This window comes from Papilio polytes, unplaced genomic scaffold, assembly GCF_000836215.1.
Source record: "Papilio polytes unplaced genomic scaffold, Ppol_1.0 DF823923.1, whole genome shotgun sequence".
NCBI lineage: Eukaryota > Metazoa > Arthropoda > Insecta > Lepidoptera > Papilionidae > Papilio > Papilio polytes.
This window is the reverse complement of record NW_013525281.1, coordinates 5,369,815-5,383,873: the sequence shown is the minus strand read 5'-3', so window position 1 is coordinate 5,383,873 and position 14,059 is coordinate 5,369,815. Positions and strand designations below refer to the sequence as shown.

Here is a 14,059-nt window from a genome sequence, read left to right as displayed (position 1 = left end):
TCAACAAAGACATCATTAAGGTCGACCAAGATCCCCTCGGGAAGCAGGGACTTCGAGTATGGAGCGGATCCAATTGCGAGGTGATAATCTTAAGAATTTATTAGAAATTTCCATTTCAATTAGGTTTGAAAAACGTTTATATTTTTTTTCCATTGTAATATCTTTCTATTCTATTGTAAAGTAACAATAATAATAGAAGCATTGAAAGTAAGATTTTCAATGCAATTATTGCCTATTGATCATTATAACTAGAAAAATAATTACTTATGAAAAACAAAATAAAATCTTGCTAATATCGTAAATGCAAAAGTTTAGATGGATGGATGTTTGTTAGACTTCGCAGCCTAAACGCCTAAATGGACCTGGACGAAATTTGACATAGACGTGTATCCTGTAGGATAGTCTAGTAAAACACATAGGCTAATTAATTTTTTTAATTCCACGCTGATTATTGTCGTAGGCAAAAGCTAGTAAGATAATAAATACTAGTGTTCATGGTTTAGAATAATAACTCCAATTTAAATTACCTTTATTCTTAATATGTCTTTTCCTTTAGATCTGGACTCGAGAATTAGTCGATGGATCTTACGCTATAGCTTTTGTGAACTTACGAGAGGACGGTGCTCCGCATATACTAAGAGCTAGCGCCCTCCAAATGAAGATACCTAAACAAACTTATAAAGTAAAGGTTCGTTTCCATGGCTTTATAATCAAGCGACCATGCGGTTCAAAAGATAGCAAATAAAGTTAATCATTACCAGCTCACTGAGTACCCACTTAGAGGCTCCGAGCCTACCCCAAATTAGTGGTTACTAGGCCATAGTCAACCTCGCTGCACAGCGGTTTGGTTGACCTCACACATATCTTTCAATTTCTTCGCCGATATGTGCAGGCATCACGATGTTTTCTTTCACCGTAAGAACGTCGGGTAAATTATGTACAAATGAAAATACGAAACATCGAAAATGGGATTCGAACCCAAGACTTATAGATTACGAGTCAAGTGCTTATATAATAAACCTACGTCTTTTTAGGATCTGTACGGGGACGAAGAATCAAGGGTGTTTGGTCCTGAAGATGATTTCGAAACACGAATAAATCCCACAGGTTAGTAATATACACAGGGTGATTCTTAACAGACGGATCAATGGTTTTGTGCAGGACCTCAATAGTCATTTAAGCGCAAATTTGTTGCCTGATTTTCGATAGAAAGTTATTTAATTTTTTGTAAAAAAAATCGGAAAAACCAGATTTCCGACTTAAATTTGACACTTAAAACTACCGACTTTAGTACAAGAGACAACCGAATATATACCAAATTTTCTTATATAGGTGTTCGTTTCTACAAATTCACAAAATGTATATCTCACGGAAGGAGAAGACGTGAAAATGGAAGCCATTGTGTTGTTTAATTGCCATCCTGACACGATTCTAACGCATTTTGTAAATTAATAGATTGTTGATTAAGGTACCTTGTTATGTAAGAAATGTTGTTTTTTTATGGAAACAATATATTTCATAATTGCTGAGTTTTTTGTTTTCTTTATTATTTTTCAGTGAAAAACATTTCGTCTTCTTTGATAAATCGATTTTCAATGTACAGACAATTTGGACTTCGAATCTGGCTTTTTAACGTTTTAGCATGCAAAAAATGTTTTGGTCCATATGAGATTAAAAAAAAAATGTTTTTTTAGATTTAGTTCTTTGGTTTTGGGCTTTCCCAAATAAAATATTTTTAGATTCCTTTTCATTTGTTTATGTAAACTATTAAAAACTAATTACATATACCAAGATAATTGGTTGATGACAATCAAGTCAATGTGTCAATGTTTAATGATCAAAGACATTAACAAATATCAAATTATTAAAAACAATTTAAAATAATTGTCATTTGATTTAGACCTCATTTTGATTACGACAGTTGTATATTTGTTATGTCCAACTCACAATAAAAGTTCAAAATGTTGAAAAATTTAATTGAATATTTAAAATATTTTTTTCCAAAACGCCAATCGTGACGCTAATATTGTTTCGACTTTTAACTACATACCTGAAAAAAAATATTTAAAACAAAGTTGCCTTCATGTGATTAATTAAGTAATACTCATGATTTGACCTTCTCTGTTTTTTTTTTTATTTTACATAATCGTGTAGTTACTTGTATACGTGGACATTAATAATGGATCAAAAAATTGTAACAAAAAAGCGTATTTTACAACTTTTTTTGTTTGTAACATTTTCGCATCACTGGCTTAGTGAATTATGTATTTGGGTTGTAAACTTGGAAGTTCTTGGTTTGAATCCATCAATGCCTTGATTAAACTAAACTTAATGTAGCCTTCTTTTCGACGGAGATGTAGGGAAATGTTCCCTTTTATGTGCGTCTCCTCCTCCGTCAATTAATGGTAGGCAACGCATCTGCAATCGCGGATGTCTATGGGCAGCGGTCGCTCTCCATTTCGATGGATTCAGGTGGCCGCTTGCTCGTTTGCCACCTTGTATTAAAAAAAATCTAACAATGACATAAGCATCAATATACCGAGCTGTATGCAGTATGCCTAATTTGTTTGTTTTGATCTTATAAGTACGTTGTAGCCATTAGTTACACTAGGAAGAATAAATATGAAATAAGTCAGTGACCTTACACTAGCGAACAAAGTTTATAATTTATTTATTTTTTATACATATGTAATTACCTGATTAATTAAATTATGAATTAAATTGTTTGTAAATCAATAAAATGTCTGTATTTATTACCGTTTTTATGATTGAAAATGATTCAGGTCTTAAAATATTTTTTTTCTTTTATTTAAATTATGCACGTGTGCATAATGCATAGGTACATTGACCCCGATGTGAACGTTTTTACCTGCTTAAAAAACAGCTAATTTAATATAGATGAAATAAAGTTATTTACTTTTTTAATAATCGTCTTGATACGTCTTCAATAAAAGAATCCATCATATTTCTTCTATTTTAACTTAACATATTAAATGACGTCAGTTTACTTTACCTGCAGATGCGGAAAGTAATTGCAAAAATAATTTCTTTGCACTTGCAATTTAATTCCATGAGTTATAGACCGTGAGGATCGCGTGTTGACTATCGTTAATTGCAGGCAATGTTTAACTGCTATTGTTAGATTTTACAAAATTTAATGATGGCCTTTTTATGACTATGTTAGTTTTTTAATGAGGAAGGGATTAGGCAAAGGCGTAAGAATCACATGTTATGTAAAGTGATCTGTTGATACAGGTAGACCATTATCTTTTATGTAGTAAAAGGGTACGTTTTTGCTAGTTTTGAGACATTGTTGAGAAAATTAATATGAACAGACATACAAAAGTTTTTGATAGATATGTAATATAGGTAATTTATTTAGCAGATCGAAGCAGCTTTTCGTGACAATTGGGACGAGTTTTGTTCATTGATGACCGTTAACGAAGTGAAAGTGGCACGACATGAGAATTTTAAGTGCCTACAAAACATACCTCGTTAAACATTACTATGTATGGATTGAATTCCATCGTAAAAAAAAGTGAATAGATAAAAGAAACAGTGTCGAGATTAATGTAATAATAAAATGTTTTACTTAAATAATGGATAAGCAATCAACAAAATGGTTATTACGGAAATGAAATAAGTTTTAATCCATTTCTTGAACGATAAAAGAAATTACGCCTGAACCATTTGGTTATTTAATGAATAAATACTTGTTTTGGTTAAAAATGTGATGATAAAGTCAGAATTAATATGTAAATCTTGTTGAAAAATATTGTATGATATTCAGCATATACAATAAGCTCCAAGCCGTTACAGAATTACAGAACGTAAAGTGATATTTGACGTTTTATTTTGACGTTGCAGATAACCTCAAAATTGGTCACGTCACGTCACATGAGCGAACCGAAAGAATTTGACATGGAAAGAAAATTGCAATACGATACAGCTCTTTTGCAATAATTTCGTATAGTATATGTAACTTCATAAATCAAAGTGAAAGTAAAAATCAAGTTCAATAACAAGGACAGTGTTATCAGCCAGTCTTACATTTATGAATTGTCGTTTTTTTATAATTACAATTTGTTATCGGTCATTTGCGTAAGAGTAAAAGAAAGTTGGTTAAATAGTACCGTTGTAGGTCAATGGTATGATTCGTTCACTTCGGTAACGTGTAGATCTGACGTCGACAGCAAACGAGTAGCGGGCGAGACGGTGGGGTCACCAGTCTGTATAGATCGGCGCAAGGTGCAGACGTACGTGCGTAAAGTACTCTTAAATTAAACGTGTATCTGTAACCGTGAAATATAATCCCTTTAAATCATGTCTGCAAAAGTCCATAATGTAGGCATTCTTGCCATGGAACTTTATTTTCCTTCACAATACGTGGATCAAGTGGATTTAGAAAAATTCGACGAAGTCGGCACGGGTAAATACACAATTGGTCTCGGACAAAGTAAGATGGGCTTCTGTTCTGACAGAGAAGATATAAACTCTATCTGTATGACAGCTCTACATAGACTTATTGAGAAGAACGACATTAATTTGCATGATATTGGCAGACTTGAGGTTGGTACTGAAACAATTATTGATAAAAGCAAAAGTGTGAAGACCTTTTTGATGACATTATTTGCCAAAGAAGGAGCCACAGATATAGAAGGTATTGACTCAACAAATGCTTGCTATGGAGGTACTGCAGCACTTTTTAATGCAATTAATTGGGTAGAATCATCGTCATGGGATGGTAGAAAAGCTATTGTTGTAGCTGGGGATATAGCGGTGTATGGTAAAGGACCAGCTAGACCAACTGGTGGTGCTGGAGCTGTGGCTATGTTAATTGGCCCTGATGCCCCCTTAGTCTTTGACTGTGGTGTCCGTGCATCATATATGACACATGCTTATGACTTCTATAAGCCAGATTTAGCTTCTGAATTCCCATATGTTGATGGAAAATTGTCCATCAAATGCTACTTGAGTGCTCTAGATAATTGTTACAATCTGTTTTGTAAGAAAATGAGGAAGGAAAACCCTGATTTTAAGGGTTTATTAAGTTTAGATGGTATGTTATTCCACTCTCCTTATTGTAAATTAGTACAAAAATCTCTGGGTAGAGTTTGCTTCAATGATTTCCTTAATGCATCATCTGCGGAGCGTGAAAAGCAATTCCCTGGGCTATCACAGTTCAACAATCACAAAAGGGAGGAAACATATTTTGATAGAGATTTAGAGAAGGCATTCCTGACTTACAGTGAAAAATTATTTAACGAGAAAACAAAACCTTCCCTGCATGTTGCCAGGAATGTGGGAAATATGTATACACCATCATTGTATGGTGGCCTGGTGTCATATTTGGTTAGCAAGTCACCAGATCAATTGATTGGTAAGAAGTTTGCTCTGTTTTCATATGGCTCTGGTCTTGCATCTACAATGTATTCCATTAACATATGCAAAGATATGAGTGTTGGGTCAAAGTTGGAGCGCTTAATAAACTCATTGAATGAAACAGTTGGAATGCTCAACAAGAGACAATGTGTTGAACCACAAGTGTTCTCCGACCTTATGGATGTGAGAACACAGAATTACCACACTGCACCTTATGAGCCCTCTGGGCCAACAGATGTCTTGTTCCCAGGCACATACTACCTGGTGCGGATAGATGAACAAAGAAGACGTACATATGAAAGGAAGCTTTAATTAACAGGCATTTAATTTCTATAGCATTTGGTGTAGGAATTTATTTCAATTATAACTAAAGCATTACCAAATGATGTTACAATAGTGAGCTTAGATATTCCAACTTGTGTTTGTTTTTTATTTATTTATCTGTTGTATGATTGGGACATATTATATTAAAATCTTTGTGGACACTACCTTAAGGTAACTTAATTTAGGTAGAAACTGTTTGGGTATGGAAATGTGGAACATTAATATTGTGCAATATTAAGCATGGTTGTGGGGAATGAATAATGAAAATTCTCTCAATCTCAATGTTATTTTGTTAATTGAATAATTTAGTATTTATTTATATTTGTATGGCAGGGTTACGGACTCAGGGAGTCTAAATATAAATAATGTTGTGAAATAAATAGGCAACAAATTTCCTTCCAAATTATTATGTTATCAGCAAAGCATCACAAATATAATTGAAGTCACAAGAAGCCTTAGAACTAAGATACTTATAGACTTGAGCTGTAATATTAAAAATATTGTAATTATCAATATTGACAGGGAATTTTAATTGCTATTAATTAGTAAAAGACATTAATTACAGAATTAATAAAAGAAATGTGGTAATTAAAATGTAATTTTTTTGTCAAATTTCTTATGAAATGTAAGTAAATGACTGCTTTATAAAATATTTTTACTCTTGTTTATTAAACAATTTATGTTCTGTTTAATATTATTTTTTGGGTATACTATCAATGTATTCCAAATATTCAATCACACAAATAATCTATTATTTGGTTTAAATATTGATTGGTTTTTATTTTGACTATAATTTATGAAATATATATTTGAGATAAAATTAATCGTTTTATTGTCAATCCAGATGTAAAATACTAACTACTGTTACTTTAAGCCTAATTTCCAAATATTTTTTTTCAAGTTTTTTCTAGGAAACGCATAGATTTTTTAATTTTTCAAAATGTTCTGTGTGATTTTACAAAAGAATTGTGATTAGTGCCTAGCACGAAAAAAATGTATTGACAACGATAAAATTTAAGCACATTTGACAGAAATTACGCCGAAAAATCTCGTATATTGTTTGAAATTGTCCGACAGTGCGAACTCACGCTAAGAAAAGTTGCGCGTGATGTTTGAAGGGGAGGGTGAATGTCAAGCTCACTGAACCTGAACTTTGGAGATCAAGGTTTCCGCTTCATCAGCTAAATTAGCCTTGGCTTTGTAAATACATAAACTACAAGTCCCTTTCTTGTATCTTTTCAACTGAACCCTTACAAATCTGGTTGTAATTATTTCTTAGTAATAATTAGGAATTAACTTATTAAAACTTTACTTTAATTACAAAAATGTCGGTGCCTATACCGAAGTAACGTGAGTTAAGCCGTGTTTTTTAATATAATAATTAGGACTTTGTTTTCCAAGTATTGAAATCGTATTTCAAACAATCTACTAACGCCTGTCTTCTGTGTAGACGTAATACAGCTCCGGACGAACGGGCTATGTAGTCAAGAAAACATTAGGAATAAATAAGATGGCGTAGCTGAATAAAATAAGAGAGATACTGATAGAAAAAGAAGGTTCGTTTATCTTCAACTTTTCCATCAATAAATGATTAAATATTTGTTCATTTATGTATTATAATAAAAACAGAAAACTATAACAAAAAATTGCATACAATACAATGGGGCTACCGCCTTTGTTTCATTTGACCTATTCATATTTTCTCCATTATTCTGATGTACCATTTGTTATTGTGATGAATGGAATAATCATAACCTAAAAATTATAAACTCTATATTTATATACGTACTTTATAAATGCTTACAATAAGAGCGGACGCACACTTAACTAAACTATCGCCTAACTATTGTGCGATTGTTTTATTGATTATTTCGCAGTCAATTCAACTGTTTAGTTGCACAACTACAAGTCGAGTAATGTGTACACCTCCATATAACCTCATACGAATTAAAGCGAGTCTAAACAGTTGTACGACACGGTCTTAGTGACTATCGAATATAGAATTATCTATACTAAAAAAGTAAATAACATACGTTCCTTAATGGTTACTCTAGCAACAAATTACTCTAGTGACCATAAGAATCCTAGTAGAGAGCGTAGCAACTTTAGCGTCCTTGATCATGCAAATGTCTTTACAGAGTACAGAGTCTAATTTACGTAACATAATGCAAAGTGCGTTATTTTTTTTTTCAGGTAATTTATTGACTTAATTTATGTTTTTTTTCCTAAATTGATTGTAAAAATTGAGCACGTAAATGTAAAGCAACGCATGTTTTAACTTTAAAATATATCTTTTAAATTTTGGACGAAATAACACGCATTTTAACTAAAAATGTTACAAATGTTTGAATAGAAGATTAATGATGTAATCATTCTAACATAGGTTATATAGTATTAGTTACCTATGTATGATGTTTTTATAAAACAATGGGTAAATCTAATTGTTATTCACGGATTTTAGTTTACTTTGATTATGTAAACATTTTAGAATCGAGAAAAATCACAAATTCCATTGCTTCAATCGTGGTTTGACTTGATCGTAAAAATTATTTTCTATGATTCACAAGATTGTAAACATAAGAAAAAGCTATATTTGCAGATTTTGTATTGTTATATTTTTGACCGACTTCCCAATAGAAGGAGGTACTCAATTCTTCTGTACTTTTTTATTTTGTATTATTATATCTTAGTGATACTATAACTGGGAATATTTTGATGGATGAATGGATGATTGTTTTTAAGCCTGAACGCATCTCTATTTAATTTGGCATAGATGTGGCTGATACTCTGAAACACATAGGCTACTCGCTTTTGTTTGATTTTTTTAATTTCGCGCGTACGGTGTCGCGATCAAAAGCTATATTTGTTAATTTTATAAACATAAAGTAAAGTGTATTATTTATCATCATCGTTGCATTTATTTGCTACTTTTTTTTTAAAGTTAACAAAAAGTCAAAAGCGAAAGACCTTTATATTTAATTTCCTTACTGTTAAATCTTTTTCTTAATATAAATAATCGAATCTCTAGTCATCTTGGCTCATAATTCTGTTGTTCAACTACAAAACCAATTTGTTAGAAAAGTCAGATGTTATGACATTTTACTTAACCTTGCAGTGAAATTGTCACAAGAGCCAAATATGGTTCTGAAAGACTGAAGATCAAGTTTTAAGGTGAAATATTGTAGTTTCCGTCTTTTATGGAAAGGCCACGCGCTGTACTCGTGTGTTTACATATTAACTGTTTCGATAATACAATGTCTTCATACAAGAAAACCGGTTCAATGCAGTTATGACGATTTTAATTGCAAGTTAATCTATAGTTCCGAAGGCCGGTTGTAGTGGTGATATTAATTTTGGAGAAAAGATCTGTTTGGTAATTGATTACTTCACTCTATGTTATTAAATTAGTTTCAATTACTTTATAGAATATTTTAAACATTACCTCACTCATCTATACTATTATAATAAAGCGTAAACACACACTTCTTTGTTGTCTAAGATGTCAGCAATTTCAGCATATTTATGAATAATTGTTTTTTTTTTTAAATAAAAAGCCCTACACTTACGTCTCGCTTTAGAATATATATTTTCACGCCATTAAACTTAGGGGGTAAATATTTTGGATAAAAATTCTAATGTGGGAAAGAGACCATAAGTTGCTACCAACATCAAGGAAGGAATGTTGCCATGGTTTGTCATCGTCATGTCATTTTGACATTTGCAATTGATAATTTAACATATGTAAACAATAAAATAAAATTTTCATAATTATATGCGGATGAAATCGCACGGGATCAGCTAGTATTTGATATAATTATTGACGTTGAGAGGAATGAGAAATATTTTTACCAAAATGCTTATGAAATGTAAACATACATTTAGTTTAATAAAAATTTACCAATAGGATAGTTTGTAGCTCGATTTTTACCTCTGGCCTCTCCAAAGTCAAGGCGTGTTTCTAGTTAAGAAAAAAGATATTTACATACAACTTTAGACAAACTATATATAAATGAAACATGTAGGTAACGGAAATAGTGGTTGAATAAGAGAATACTTTGTTAGATTTTTTATGAAAGACCTGAGATTATTCTTATCTTTAAGAGTCATCAGGTGATGTTAACATCAAGATTGGAAACGAAAATATCGTACCGGCGTCATCTTCCATTGTCGCAGAAAAAAATAGTGTTTCCTGTTTCAAACGCATTTCCATCCATCCAAACTAAATAAACAAGAATAGACACCTGATAATTGCCGGTTTTGTTTTAACTTACGCCCTAGGCTTGATTACTAAGGCACCTTTTTACCAGGGGTGCAGAGGTTTAGTGTGTTATGTAAGAGTACTCAACAGACTTTTGGTATTTTTATGTCAGGCGCTCTGGGCGGTTGCACCAATGCGCCTTGCCCTAACGCCGGTATTGCACTGGTTGAATTTACTTAAATATATTTTTTGCAAATCAATATTCTAATACAATTACACAAGACGTTCTAGTCTAAAATTTATTCATTTCCGTCGTACGTTCTTGATTAAGTATTCACGCAATCGCTTTTGTGATGGTGATGAGTTGCTCTGACTAAAGTTCAGATAAGCCGAGCTCTGATCGCATTGATAACTGTTTTTGTGTTGCAATTTAAATATGTACATACATTTGAAAACATACATATAAATTTATCCATTATCAATGCGAAAGATTGATTGTTTGAAACTAGGTAACTTCGGAAAAACTGGATGAATTTGGATGACATTTTACGCAGACTTTGAACGTAGTCTTGAAGAACTAAAAGTTTTTTTTTAATGTAGCCATTATCTGGGATAAAAACTTTTACATCATTTGATAAAAATCAGATGTTTTTTTATCAAATGATATAAAAGTTTTCTACTCCTCCGAAAAGGTAGTTCAAAAACAGAATAAACTTGTATTCGACTTATATAAACGACGTATCACTTTTTAATCTTGAACCATTGGTTACATTCTAATTGTTTGTAATTTGTAAATTACATTTTTAATCAAGAAGATAATTTGTTTAAACATTTGGTGCTGATTGTCGTTACACGTGTTTATTTGATGTTATAACCACGCGCCAGACGACTGAACTTCTAATTAACATGAAGGAATATATTTTAGAAGCAAAAATTATTATTTTACACTAGCTTTCGCCCGCGACTCCGTCCGTGCGGAATTAAACAAATGCAAGTAGCTTATGTGTTCTTCCAGACTATCCTCTACATCTATGGCAAATTTCATAGAAATCCTTTCAGCCGTTTAGGCTACATTCTCTAACAAACATCCTTCCATCCATCCATCCATTTTTCGCATTTGTAATATTACTACGATTAGTCATTTTATGGTATAACTACCAACTTTATATATTTTTTTGTCGCGTTACTCTTCAAGTAATTATGATTTTATACTGTTTTAAAGAAGGAATAAACAATTATTGAATGATGTTAGTACTGACAAACTGGTGAAATGATATTTGAGATCCTTGAAATTCTAGAAAAAATCCTTAATAACTTCATATACTATCGTCCAACCATTATCATAAACAATACAGACTAATTTATAAGGGAAGAAAGGGAAAGGTTCAGTTCTTGTGCCAATCTTTAGGCAGCAACAATATCGTGTCGTTTTCTGGTTTTGAAAAAAAATGAAGTCAAATTTATTACCAATTCTATTCTATACATATTTTTAACGCTATTCTAAATAAGTTTTATTAATATTTCCGTCTATTTGTTGCCTAGAAGATTAGAAACACACACTTATTCTTATCCCTAATAGATAACCTCATCTTAGCGTGCCAAGGCAAAGATCGCAAAGTCCATTTTATGTCTGTGATAAATATCAAATATCAACAGTTTTCCAGATAATAAAATGTTGTATCATCTACCTATTATTAGACTTCACCTGAAGTTTCCGGACGAACGAAAGTATTTTTTTAAATAACTGTCAACTAACCTAAAAATACCTAATTCTGGTCTAAATAGTAAGTAAAGATTAGGCGTTCACTTCAAAACATTCACTGTTACCAGCAAAAACTGTATCTATCTAAAAACTTAAAAAGTTCGAAGGCCGAAAGGCTCATTTTACTCTGTTGAAATTAAAAAAAAGATATAAAAACATGCAAGTAAAATGTAAACCGAACGTGAAAAAATTAATTAGTTATATTTTTTATATGTGAATTGCCAGAGGTAAATTATTGTTAGTTGCTATTGTTCCACTTTTTGCGATACAAAGAAATGACAAACAATAGCATCGTTCTGTTTTACACGATTATTTACTTTTATTATAAATGCGGAAATAAAAGTGGCTACCTACAATTATAACAGTATAAAATAATCACCGTCACTTGACGTGAACAAGGAAAGAATTATAAATAGTGAAATTACTTAACACTTAGTAAAAGAAAGTACGGATGGACATAATAAGGGGGTTTATTAAGCTGGAGATGTATGGAAGATGTATGTACTAATACTATGCCGACCATCAATATGGAAAAAGTCACTGTTGATTAAATAATCTCCAGATGACGCTAAAGGTTTTTGAGACCCGAAAAGAGATGGATGGATTGTGTAAAAGGTGACATGATCAAAAAGGGCGTGATGACTGAGATGATGTATGATAGAGTTATGTGGAGGACAAAAACCTGTTGCGCCGACCCTACGGGAGTAGGATAAGGAGATGATGATGATGATGATGACGCTGTTAAATGCTTCTGGCAAAAATATTACTTACCCTTACGATTTATTTATAGCAATAAAGCGTCATGCAGTAAATGCGATTCTTAGTTTTCTAGTTTAAAATATAATGATTTGTGGTGTAAATTCGAGTAAAATTTAAATAGTTATGTAGTAGTTATTTACAATAAATACATCAATTTGATTCTGAAAATCACTTTAACGTATGATTTAATATTTACCGCAAATTTTCGATTACGAATATTAACTATTAGTTTTCTATAGGCTGCAATCCCTTCCTTTCTAATAAATAATAAAACGTTTCAGTTTTTTTATGAGAACATTATAGCCAACTTTAGTTTGTAGCATTTTTTCGAAAGTTGTGAAACGTGTTTTTAGCTTAATTATTAAGTTAGTTAATTTAACTTATTACCTTTTTAATGGCTAAGTTTATACTTCGGATAAATTAAGCATACGGTTTACAATTGTCAAATAACAGGATTTGAACCTACAACCAAGCTTACCGAAATCTGTACCCTTGACCAATAGGTTATCAGTACTTTTGATTCAATTAATTCGCAGGTTCTTACTAAGTACATACTTAATTGCCCTATCATTAAGTAAATACATAGTTAATTTGTAATATTTAGCAATATTTTTAGCGAGTCATTTATTACACAATATTACAATTTTGAATGAATAACTTTTAAACCATATAAAACTATAGAACCCTGGAGTTATCATATTTTATGAAGCATTTATCTAAAGTATAATATCAGAATAATCGACGATTACAAATAAATTTATGGCGGTTAATCCTTGCAAAAATTACATGACAGGTACAATGTTTTATTTTGATAAAATGTGTTCATTTGAATGTAAATTATTATCTTACTTAGAAGTACTTTATCGAAGACATTTCCGGGTTTAGGGATATTTTTAATTATATATAGTTTAGATTTAGAATTAAAGTAAAGAATCAAGGTTTTTGAAGAAGTTTAAATCTTTTGCTACTGTTAGATAATAAAAGATATACCTAGTTGTAAGTAATGTTTTTCGAAAGAATGAAGGGTATATATGGTAGACAGAATTAATGTTGATGGCTAACAGTAGGAACAGATTGAATAAAAATGCTCTTTCACATGCTTTGTGTAAAACGATAGTGAATTGTCTGTATGTTTTTTAACTGAAAGAAATAATAAAAATGGTCGTTAAAATAATCCTAACCTAACCTAATAACAGAACAATATCGACGGTTGAGTTTACAATTACAGATGAATTACAAATATGTCAACTTATGGACAATCAAAGCTAAAATGCATTTTTTTAAACAGGAAATTAATGTTCAGTAGGAATCACGAGTCATGTAGCAAGTAAAAGACAAGCTAACATATTGTTAGGTTTAGTAGCAATTTATGATAAAATAAAAGAGTTTAATTTTTAAGTATACGTATACTTTAAATAATAAGAAATAACCTTATAATAATACCAGACCTTTATTCGATAAATCCTACCGAAATTAGTAACGGAGGTCAAACAAAATTATTCTTTTATAAGTATGATCACAGCATCGTTTGTACGTTTATGTTGAGATTTAGTTAAGGGTGTCGGGCAGGCTGACGACAGGGGCGACGATGATGGGGGAGGCGACGTTGATGGTCTCGGGAGCCTGGTCTACCA

The 14,059-nt window shown here is 31.6% G+C and overlaps 2 protein-coding genes across 2 annotated transcripts in view; both read left to right on the top strand.

Moving 5' to 3' along the window:
• The window catches only part of LOC106102131 (alpha-galactosidase A), a 4,776-nt gene extending 3,313 nt beyond the window's left edge, over nucleotides 1-1,463 (top strand). The window contains exons 7-10 of the mRNA XM_013281541.1: nucleotides 6-80; nucleotides 557-688; nucleotides 1,035-1,107; nucleotides 1,333-1,463. Of these exons, the coding sequence (XP_013136995.1) occupies nucleotides 6-80; nucleotides 557-688; nucleotides 1,035-1,107; nucleotides 1,333-1,412 (360 nt within the window). The 3' untranslated portion in view covers nucleotides 1,413-1,463. The remainder of the gene's footprint in view (nucleotides 1-5; nucleotides 81-556; nucleotides 689-1,034; nucleotides 1,108-1,332) is intronic.
• A 2,408-nt stretch (nucleotides 1,464-3,871) lies between these two features.
• On the top strand, nucleotides 3,872-6,307 carry LOC106102532 (hydroxymethylglutaryl-CoA synthase 1). Its single transcript, XM_013282042.1, has one exon. It carries the CDS (start codon nucleotides 4,324-4,326, stop codon nucleotides 5,692-5,694), a length of 1,371 nt encoding a protein of 456 aa, XP_013137496.1. The 5' UTR covers nucleotides 3,872-4,323; the 3' UTR covers nucleotides 5,695-6,307.
• Nucleotides 6,308-14,059: the final 7,752 nt, after the last annotated feature.

Coding starts and splice junctions, on each gene's coding strand:
- LOC106102532 (XM_013282042.1), top strand. CDS start 4,324: ATGTCTGCAAAAGTCCATAATGTAGGCATTCTTGCCATGGAACTTTAT.